At 43.2% G+C, this 11643-nt stretch overlaps 1 protein-coding gene across 3 annotated transcripts in view; it reads left to right on the top strand.

Moving 5' to 3' along the window:
• Positions 1 to 4500: 4500 nt before the first annotated feature.
• DPH6 (diphthamine biosynthesis 6) overlaps positions 4501 to 11643 on the top strand; it is a 472782-nt gene continuing 465639 nt past the window's right edge. For 2 of the 3 annotated variants that reach the window (XM_019518944.1, XM_019518942.1), the window contains exons 1-2: positions 4501 to 4592; positions 9528 to 9721. In XM_019518944.1, the coding sequence (XP_019374489.1) occupies positions 4523 to 4592; positions 9528 to 9721 (264 nt within the window). In that variant the 5' untranslated portion in view covers positions 4501 to 4522. The remainder of the gene's footprint in view (positions 4593 to 9527; positions 9722 to 11643) is intronic. The other variant, XM_019518945.1, reaches the window with a different exon arrangement.

The following is an 11643-nucleotide window of genomic DNA, read 5'->3' as shown; positions in this document are numbered from 1 at the left end:
TTCTCAGGTCCCTTCTGACCCTACAAACTATGAAACTATAATTACTGATTTTTTTTTTTCATGGACAGCCAGTCACACAGGAATGTAACGGTGTGTTTTTGTCCCCCTTCCCCTTCCCCCCCCCCAAAGTGTTTTGACTGTTAAATCTCTATGCTCACCTTTTAAACTTTTATTTATTTATTTATTTATTTATTCGGGGGGGCGGGGGCAGGCTGTAAAGCTGCCTGAGAGCATCTTTGGAACATTGCCAAAATGTATCATCTTTGTGGCCTTACCCCATTGAGAAATTTTTAATGCCATCTCATATCAACTGCTATCATTCCTCCTTTTTTCATTTCTAAATCTCTACTTAATATTTCAGGGTATTAAAAAGGCAGACATCTGTCCTCCTCTAGGAAGTCAGACCATCTCATCACCATCATTGGCTTCCTATTATTTTTCGTATCTGAATCATACTTAGACAAGAGTCCTCTGAGGGAGGCCTAGCTCTTGTGTGAGGGAGGCCTTGCTCTTGCGTTATGAGATAGCGTGGGTAGTCCTGAAAAAACAGTAGTCATCCTGTCTACCTCTGAGTAAGCATTGGGAAAGGGAGGAGAGGGTATTGGAAGTGCAAAGAAAGAAAATGAAACCCTATCCCTTGCTCCAAACATCCAGGAAAAGAAAGAAAGAGAAAGAGATAAGAAATGTTTCCTTCTGAGCAGCCAGGAAGGGTTGAAATGAGACAGGAAATATTTTGACAAATGAACTACCTGAGAGCCACAAAACTGTAATGAAGAGATGGCCTCAGACTGTTTGTTGTCATATAAAAATAACAGTGTAAAGCCAGACATCACTTCTTGATTATCTGGTGTCACGGTGACTCCATTCAGTAACTTGCCAGCTCGTGAAAGTTGATGATCAGTGAAGGGTTGAATATTGCTGGACCAACTGCCCCTCCCATTCACAATCACATTCTCCATCCCAATGACAGCTGCAAAAATAGCTTCTATGCAAAAATAATATAAAGAGAAAACTTTTGTTTACAGCTCATCTGTCCTGAGAGTGATCTGTCCTTTTTAGAAAAAAAAGAGTCAGTTGTAGTGTCTGCTTTTATTCTTCATTTCATTTCTGTACCCACCTATTCTGTTTTTCTATACTGGAAATGGGGATAACCACTTTTCCCTTATCATCTAGTATCTTGACCACTGAAATACCTTTCTGTCCTAGACAGTATAATTTGGTGCGTCTCACACCCATTCAGAATGCTGCTGCAAAAGATTTTTTTGTCAGTTTGACTGTGTCTCCACTCTCCTTCGCCTTTCACAGGTTTCCCATTTTCTATTACAACAGAGTTCCTGGTTCCTTTTTTCATCCCCTTCACAGCAGCACCCTACTTACCATCCCACATTCAACATGTCAGCTGCTTCCAGTTGACCCATGATATTTACTTCTGTTGCTCCCTTTTTCGGTTTTCAAATTCATACTTTCATGCTTTGTGCTTTCTTCCTTGCTGCCCTCACTCTTGACAGGAGCTCCCCATGAACATCAGTAAAGCTACTCCATTATAATTCTCCAGACCACTTCTTAAAACTTTTCTTTGAAGTGATGCCTGCTAGGCTTATGATATGTTGACCAGTATTGTCTTGCCTCCTTGTACTCCCCCACTATCTGTTTCCATCAGTTGTCTCTTGTTTTATACTTGGATTTTAAGCTTTTTTGGTTTGGTCTTTTTTGGTGCATGGCACTGGCCTGGTTGGGGCCTGATGCAGCTTCATAGAATTGGGCCCTATGGAGGCACCACTTTGTGGCATCGGCCCTGGCCAGGCTGTTTCTTTGTAGCTGGATCAGGCCCATGCCAGGCCATTTCCGCCTGCCTGATTGGGCCCACAGACCAGATTCTGCCCATGGGTGAACCTGGCATCATTCATCCAGCCTGCTGGCCAAAAAAGTCAGGTGCCACTGTACTTGAATACAAGGCAACCCTGAATGTAACACAACTCCCCCCCCCTCCAATAATTAGTTACTATACACACACAAATTATAAATTTATTAGAAAGATCAGGGAAAGTGTGAGTCCCTTCTGAATGGGGGAACAACCTAGTGACAAATAATGACCTGCATCTCAAGCAAATCCAAGAAGGTGATACTCCCCCTCTATGCGACACTGGTCAGGCTGCAGCTAGAGTACTGCGTCCAGTTCTGGGCGCTGCACTTCAAGAGGGATGTGGGCAACGTGGAGAGGGTCCAGAGGAGGGCCACTGGCATGATCAGGGGGCAGCAGGGCAGGCCCTATGAGGAGAGGCTACGGGACCTGAACCTGTTCAGCTTCCACAAGAGAAGGCTGAGGGGGGATCTAGTGGCCATTTACAAACTAGTCAGGGGGGACCAGCCGGCATTGGGGGAGTCCCTGTTCCCCCAAGCACTGCCAGGAGTGACTAGAATAACGGTCACGTTCCTACCCTACCCTACTAACTGTGAAACTATGAAACAGCTCCTGGCAAAATGGCTTAGTCTATCACAAGATGCACAATTATTAATGCAAAAACAAAATAACAGTTACCATACATACATATCCAGGCACTGGTTTGCTGTCACACTCCTAGATGGAGCAGAGGTTGGACTAGATGACTTTATGTGGTCCCTTCTAGCTGTATTTTCCTCTAATCTTACTTTGTAGAACTTCAGTGGTCAAGTTCAGTCATGAGTGAACAAATAGAGAATGGTAAACTCTGGCATAAAAACATCTTAGCACATGGCTTCGCGTTGCTCTTCAGCAGTCATTTTTGAGTTCAGCAGCATTTTTTTTTTTGAAGAATGGTTAGTATCCAAACAGAAAATAATATGCAGCATTTCATTTCATGGCCTTTCCACTGAGATTGTTGTGAATGTGCCACTCTGACTAGGGTGATATCTAAACTGGTGACCTAGGTTCTGATTTTGCACCTAGAATATTTTTAAATAATGGTGAGTACATCTGATAGATGTTTAATTTCCTGACTGCAAGTGGAGTACATGTAGCCATACTACTGAAATTTGAAGCTATTTTATGATTTATGATTTCATGAGAATGAAGTCTCTTGAAGAAAAATATTCTCTGTCCCATTACAAATTCCCTTTAGGCATTCAGTCCTCATTCTATCTCATCTAAAAGTGAATTGTAACTAAATTAACTGCACCAAGCACAATATCCAAAAACACTAGGTGCAGGCCTGCATTCTGTTGTCTATATCTGCTCCTTAGAAGAAATTTAACACAGCTATTTGGAAAAGCTGTAGATTCTTATATTAGAAACTTACTTCCTGGCAAGTTTATATTTTTGCAGCAAAGAAAAGAAAGCAGTTTGTTATATACCAATGGGCAAAGTACAAATGCAGAGACTGATGTTTTTGTATGTGAATCCTTAATTTATTAATACAGCCAGTTCGGATTATTGCAGAGGTTTAATGTCTTTATGGGAAGACACTGAGTGAGACAGCTATATGGTTGTCTTCATTCTGTCCTTTCACAAGCTCTGGAGGAGGCTGGGTATGGGATGGGTGTGTTGGATACAGTATTGAGATTAATAGGTAATGCTTTGTCCAAGAGCAAGCTGAGGAACAGACTATTGTATTAAGACGGCCCCCAGGGCTTGCGGAGCAGCCAAGAATTGGGATTTACACAGGGGCAGCTGAAAGTCCCTCGAGTCATCCTAACTTGCTACTTATTGCGTCTTAGGGGGGCAGCACACATTCTTAACTCTAGTTGTAGTATAGTGATTATCGACTTGGAGGTGGTGTTTTTTAGTATAGTATACTCAAAAAAGTTACTAAAGAGATCAGTTTCTTTTGTTACTACTGTTTAACTGTACAGCTGAAGTAGGATTTTTGCCACTGACTTCAATACAAATAGGATTCAGACCTTGTTGGGTTGACAGGAGGGTTTCTCTAGGTATACCTCTGTAGTTGTTATATGCTTGCACCCTTGATATATTCTGCTAACTTTTAAATTTTGGTTTATGAATTTCAAAATCAAATATATTTTACACTTTATTGTTATCCTGGCATCTACAAGTTTTGATGAAAAACAGGGATTGCTGAGGTAGCTCCTGTAAAATATATTTTAATTATTTTTGTCTGCAGCTATTTGCAGACACAAAGTCAGGATCATATGAGACTGTTGATTTTTAAAGTAAGGACTTTAGAAGAGAGAAGCTCTGTGTTCTATTATTGATCTCTTTGAGTAAAAGACATTTTCTGCCCCAAACAGCTTCCTTCTAGGCGGGTTTTTATTTTATTTAAAGAAAGCAGCAAATTTGGGGATACGCATAAATCTTATGGATGTTATTTGTTTGAACCTGCCGCATTTTTAAAATACATCCTGGTTTTCTTGTAAAAAATGTTTCTAGTGCAATTCTAAGTTTTTGTTACTGTTATAATTCTTTTTCAAACTACTATATATTTGAGAACTTTATTTGCAGGTCCTGCTTTATAACAGTAACCTTGCGAAATTGGTAAATCAATTTGTTCTTTTTTATTCCAGTGGTGGGAAGGACAGCTGTTACAATATGATGCAGTGTGTGGCTGCTGGGCACCAGATTGTTGCATTAGCGAACTTACGGCCTGCTGAAAACACAGGTAAGAATGTCTCATTGCTAGGGTAGGGGTCACTGGAATTCACTCCAGGAGTGTGCTGTGCAGCACTTCCTTTAATCTAGGAGTTTCCTGCATGTACCTTCCCACCACTGATGGGTGGAGTGTCCGCATTGACCTCGCTGCTTGCCCCTGCTTGTCAGGGAGATGAAAACCACAGTTTTAAATATACTGTGGTTTTTGGGTTTCACTGCTGATTGGCTGAAGGCCCATGGTGGCCCTGCTGCTTGCTGCTGACCGGACAGGAGGCAACATATTTAAAACTGCAGCCTTTGTCTCCTGGCCATCTGGAGCAAGCAGCGGGGCTGATAGGGCCCCTCCACCAATCTGCAGTGGGGGAAACTCCAAGATTAAAGGAACCACCGTGCAGTGTACTTCTGATGTGAGTTCCAGTGATCCCTACTCATTGCCTCTAGCAGGGCTGTCCAACTTAATGTCTGCAGGCCACATGACCTATGGCCTTCACCAGCAGGGACTGCATGCTATGGGATATACACTGGTATGGGTCCCTAAGTACCCCCAGGCTCCCCACTGCTGCCCTGGGCATATGGACACTTTCTACACTTCACACCATGCACACATGGGAGCTTCCCCCCAAGCTCTACTGGGTGCTTCTCCTTCTACTTCATTTCTTCCCTAGGGTCGCTGGGCACATATGTTCTTTTTCCCCATACTGCACCAGACAAATGGGCAGTGCCTTCCCTCCCTGCACCCTGTTGCTCCCCATGCTATGGGCTTTCTGAGCACTGTGAGCTGTGCCACTCCCCTCCACCTGGGGAGGAACAGAAAGAAGCCAGAGGGAGGGGAAGCTCATAGCCTCCAGCTGGAGCTGGAGTAATGTGCGTGGAGTGGTGGCCTCCTGCAGGCCTGGGAGGCCACAAACCAACTCCTTGTTGGCTGCCAGTTGGACAGGCCTGGCCTACAGGATTCTTTGAATAGGAAAATACCATGGCACAGCTGTGCCTAAATTAAATCCTGTTGTGCATTTGTATATAGCTTCACATATGGGAGGTATTCTAAAATATTTACAGAGAGAGGTGGAGGGGAGAGGGCAATTTAGAGTTCATTAAAACAACTCTTAATCAGAGTAACTGAAGAGAGGAAAAAACATAAGAAAATGAGGAATGGCAAAAGAAATGATCCTACACATTAAAGGGAGGAAAAGCAAAAACACTTTCTTCTAATCCAGTCACAAGAAGGGGAGAATGAGAGGGTTCAATAATTACAGTAATGAGAGGTAAGCAGGGTGTAGCAGCAGTTATAAATAAAGAGGAACAGGAAGGTTTTAAGGTGCGATTTGAGAAGAGTCTTTTGTTCCAGTGTAAGAGGGGGATTTCCCGATGCAGTGCAAATGAAATGGAGTCCCCAAGTCTCTCCAAACTGGAGATTTCTGAGGGAATTGAAGAAAGAGGTGTGAATGTTTCCTAAGTCAGGAATGAGCCACCAGTAGAGTAGGGGAATATCAGGGAATAGATTAGAGCAATTTATTCCCATGGTAGCCAGAGCAACAACATTGCTAATCTTGTTGAAATATGTTTTTCATAAAACTAATTTATCCACATAAAAAATGTAGAATGTTGTCATTAAAATCATAAAATGATCCCTTTAAGTGTGTAGTAGGAAACTTTGTGGAAAGCTAACTGAGGTGCTGCAGGCAGCAGTGGAACCTATCCCATTCATTTTTTTTTTTTTTTTATCTTGTACCAGTGTTGCCTGGAGAGTCGCAATTAATAGATAAACTTAGTATTTGGAAGCGGATGTCAGCTTAAAGGGACAATGTCAGGTTTTTTTAAGCATCACATTTTATATATGTTTTAATTATTGTATTTTCTTCTAAAATAAACTTCTCTGGTCCATGTTGGTTTGTTTGACTAACAAGCCCCTTCAGACCATTTTGAGCAAATACCTGCCCTGTACTGAACTAGTTTTGACATGACATAATGGTTTCTGAAATAGCATAATGGTTTACATTAGGGCTCAGCAGCCTTTTCAGGTTGCAGGTCAAATCAACCCACTTTGGATCAGAGGTGGGCCAGTGCATGTAGTGTGGGTGCTAGACCTGCTGCCACTCTTCCTGTTTTTCCCAGCAGCAGGGAAAAGTGGCAGTGGCAGCTGGGTCCTAGTGCTTGCTTCCTTTTGAATTGAACTGTGTTGGTCTGGCTGCTGAAGCCCTGTGTCTGTGGACCAGATCAAATGGCTGTGTGGGCCAGATTTGGCCAGGTTACTAACCTCTGTTTTACATAACAGCTTGGTTATCTTGCTGTTTCCCCCTCAGCTTGTCATGCTCCCTTTTGATCTCCTTCTGGCCCTATTGACTCACGTGCTATCAGCTGCCCACAGAGAAATTTTGGCGGGGGGGTGGAGCAGTATGGGTTTATAGTTTCATAGTTTCATAGATTTAGGGTCGGAAGGGACCTAGTAGATCTTCTAGCCCGACCCCTTGCCAGGGCGGGAGAACAACAAAACCCCAAAACAAAAACGGGACTCAAATGAGTCCAGCCAGGTAGGCATCCAGCCTCTTCTTAAAGACCCCCAGGGTAGGGGCCAGCACCACTTCCCTTGGAAGTTGGTTCCAGCTCCTAGCCGCCCTAACTGTGAAGTAGTTTTTGCGGATGTCCAATCTATACCTCCTCTCCATCAACTTGTGCCCATTACTCCTTGTTATGCCAGCGGGCGCTAGGGGAAACAGCGTCTCCCCCAAACCCTTCTGGTCCCCCCTAGTGAGTTTATAGACGGTCACCAGGTCCCCCCTCAGCCTTCTCTTGTGGAGGCTGAATAGGTTCAGGTCCCGCAGTCTCTCACTGTAGGGTCTGCCCTGTTGTCCCCGGATCATGCGGGTGGCCCTCCTCTGGACCCTCTCCATATTGTCCACATCCCTCTTGAAATGGGGCGCACAGAACTGGACACAATACTCCAGCTGTGGCCTGACCAGCGTCGCGTAGAGGGGGAGGATCACCTCCTTGGCTCTACTCGAGATGCACCTGTGGATGCACGATAAGGTCCGGTTAGCCCTGCCAACCATGACCTCGCATTGTCGGCCCATGTTCATCTTGGAGTCAATAATGACTCCAAGATCTCTTTCTGCCTCCGTGCTCTCAAGTAGGGAGTTCCCCATTGTGTAAGTGTGCTGCTGGTTCCTACTGCCCAAGTGCAGCACCCTGCACTTGTCTGTATTGAAACGCATCCTGTTCCTGTTAGACCACCCCTGTAACCTATCCAGATCCCCTCAGGGGGATTAATTCCCTCAGGTTTAAATTCCCTCAGGTTGGGCATGTCCAGACGAGTGTGCATGTGCAGAATGTGGCACTGCCTACCGCACACACTGCATTCCCTGTGCTGCTGATTTGCAGCATAGGAGGTGTTTCTGATACTGAGAGATCCCGGTGTCAAAAAAACCCGCAGTGCAAACATGTGGGGCGGTGCACATGGCGGCAGCGTGTGCTGCCCAGAACCAGAGCCTGGGTGGCCAGAACCACGTTCCAGCTGTTACTGCTGGATTGCTGCTGCTGGGACCATGGGAGGCTCCCAGAACTCTGGGTAAGGTTGATGGGGCCAGCCCAGGTGCTGGCTCCCACTTGGGACAACTTGCCATGTGCCAAAGCGCATGGCCATGGACGTTCCCCAGGGACAAGTAGCAGTGGCACATATTGTGATGCTGCTCTTTGGCCCTGGGGAAATGCACTTGCATGCTCATCTGGACGTGCCTGCGGAGGCTTCCCTGAAATTCTGGTCTTCCGCTTTTCGCGTGAGTGCTCTAACCATGATTCTGCTGGTCCAAAGAAGGGTACTGCTACCACTACCATCATTGATTTGAAGAGAAGTTGAGAATTCTACCTTCCAACAGAAGCCTATCTAGGGGGGAACATTCTGAAATGCACCTACCCCTTGCTTATCTGAAAAAAATCTTTGGCAGGGGTTAAGTTCTATGAATGTGCCTACATGTACCATCTGAGTTGCTTGTGAGTATGCTTGGAAGCCCTAGAATAGCTGCCTTTTAGGGATTTTTTTCAGTCCAAATTGGAGGTGTTTAGTGAGTGCTGTGGTCGCTGGTACAGGACACATTTGAATTGCTTTTTGAAACTTTGGTTACTTAAGTCCTATTTAGATGCATAAGAAGACATCTGGTCCCATGTCTTTTGTATACAGAAGTTTGAAATCCAGTTACAGATTCTGGGGCTGTGCCTTTGAACATGTGCTTCTCTGGCAGCCAACAGCAAAAACTCTTATTTGCTTTATTAAGAGTCAGGTTGGACCCATCATAAAGAATTTGAATATGAAGTACTTAGAAGTATTAAGGGAGAAATGGGCTTCTCAGTTTAGAAGTCAATAGATTTATGACACATATATTGCTGTATAACTTTCTAAGTGGAAATACCTACTTAATTTTATTTCATGTTTGTACAGATGCTGTCATAAACATTTGTGTTAGTGAACTAGAGACACTCAGAATTAGGTACCCTTAATGCATAAGGTAGAGGTTGACAGTTTATGGCACCTCTGGACTGGATCTGGCCTGTGAGAGGGGTAACAGAGTGGACGGTGCCTTGTGAGGAATCTGCACTGCCTTTTTGCAGCCACTGCTTTTCTTGCCACTGGATCCACTGTTGACCATTGCCACCAATGATGGCAATTGGCTGGACTTTGCAACAGTCGAAAGCAGTAGTGATGGCTGAAGTAGCGAGGTATGGGAGTGCCCACCAGGTTTGGGAAATACTGGTCCAGGGTGAAATAGGGTGCCATGCAGCAGCAGGTAGGGGGTTGCAGAGGAAGTGAACAGGAGCAATACAGTGGCCCACCTTGGAGCCAAGCCATTTTTACTTTGGCCGACATGTTGTAAAAGTTTGCTTTAAAGTATTATGAGTTTTCAGTATCTTTGATATGATACATTTCATATCATATTTGCCTCTTCAATTATGGCAGCGGAGACAGATGAGCTGGACAGCTACATGTTTCAGACAGTAGGACACCATGCCATTGACCTGTATGCTGACGCAATGGACTTGCCCCTTTATCGTCGCACTATAAAAGGAACCAGTGTGGACATTGGAAGAGTATATACCAGGTGTGAAGGAGATGAGGTTGAAGACCTTTACCACCTTTTGAAACTTGTTAAGGTATGTTGCATGACAGCCAAATAACTGGGATAAACATTTAGCCTTTTAAATCAATGACCCACTGATGCCTTCAGGAAAGTTTGAATATTTTTAGATGTTTCTATTATTGTGTTATGATTTTAGTTACCTTTTCTTTTATTCTTTCTTAGTGTGAATTTACACATTGGAAGCTTAATTTAATTTCTGTTTATTCCCCATGTAAGATGATTGCTTAGTCCCTATTTTAGGCCAAAACACTTGTTCTTATATATTAAATAAATGTCAATAATAATAAAAGCTGTATGCCAAAGAATACAAAAAGTATAATTGTTAGACCTATTTAGATATAGTCAGTAGAGCATAATTCTCCAAGTTTTACACAAATGACATAATTTCTAACTTGATTACTTCCTATAAGCTCTGTCTTATTTTGTGTACATTTGTTTATTTATCAGTGGGAAGATGTATGCATTAGTTTTTGTGCATTATAAAAAAATCAGAAGTGATCGAATTTGTTTTTGCATTGCATTTCTTTTTCAGCGTATTCTGAAATAATTAACCATTATGATTTTGATGCTGGTATTCTGAAGAACAGGTTCTAAATCTATCATGAACTCAACATTAACTTGACTGAGTTTTTTAACATTTTTATTAAGAGAAAAACATGTTGGCTAAGATACTGGAATTCATTTTCTGCTAATTTTGGAAATTGATTGATACACACAAGCATTTTGTCCATTATAGCCAAAACTGCAGAAGTTAATTGGTTGCAAGTCTAAGATTATAAAGAGATGACTAAACATGTTATTGCCCTTTGATTGGTTTAAACTAAATGCTAGTATCCTACAGTTGGGGAGCTGTCAGATGTCTTCCATGTTCAATTCTTCTCTTTCTGACTGCTACCCAGCCACTGTTTCTTCTAGCTGAAGGTATGAAATCCACTGAAGCCATTGTCACTGCTACTCTGAGTTCAGCTAAGAGAATGTGACTTGGTTTAAGATGTTCCATGCTGTTACTTTGCTTAGAAAAGCTGCTTTGAAGGTCATTGGTGAAATTCTGACACCACTGAGGCCCATGACTTTGGTGGAGCCAGGATTTTGCCAATAGGCTGGATTATGAGAATTCTAAATCTGGATTTCTTTCTGAAATAATAGGCCAATTAGGCTGCACTGCTAGTTCAAAGAGATTACCAGTCTGTAAAGACTTTTTAAACAGGATATATATAGCATGGAGAACTGGAATTGAAGCAAATAACCTGCAGTGCTTTTCAGGGATTTTTTAAAACATGACAGTGTTGGAGAAGTAGAGGTGTATGCTGTCTGTCGAAGCTTCATGATAACAGCTTTCAAAGGCCAGGAAAGATAATAAATTACAGATCAATTTAATTAAAAATGGGCAGATTAGTGGCAATTAAGATGAAATTTCCTTTTCGATCCATGCTGTCTTTGGAGAAATGGATTCTTTGCCATTATCTTTATAGTAACAGTCAGTTATGACATAAATTAATGCTAATGTTAAATCTTGACAACTTCTGCTTTGGAAGTTCGTACATGATAATTATAACTATAGTTGAAAGAGATGTTATCAAGTTGTCTGGGACTAAATAAGTGCTTATTTTTTGTGTGGCAATATTAATTCTACTATAGGATATTTTAAAGATGCAGAGACATCTACTGGGAAGAGCAGTTGGCCAGGTCCGAGTGCTCACATAGGTTCTTGGAGAGAGTCCAGGACCTTCACCTAACCCAGGAGGTGCGCAGCCCCACCGGGGGGGATGCCTTGTTGGACTTGGTGTTGGCCACGGGCGACGACCTGGTGAGGGTGCTGTGGGTGCTTGACCCCCTGGGCGACAGTGACCACTGCCTGCTAGAATTCACCATTCAGCGCAAGGTGGCAAAGGCAAGCAGTCAGGTGGTGGCCCTAGATTTTAGGAGGGCGAACTT

Source organism: Gavialis gangeticus, unplaced genomic scaffold (assembly GCF_001723915.1).
Source record: "Gavialis gangeticus isolate Ggan-Ray unplaced genomic scaffold, GavGan_comp1, whole genome shotgun sequence".
In the NCBI taxonomy this organism is placed as follows: domain Eukaryota; kingdom Metazoa; phylum Chordata; order Crocodylia; family Gavialidae; genus Gavialis; species Gavialis gangeticus.
This window is presented reverse-complemented; position numbering and strand designations above follow the sequence as displayed.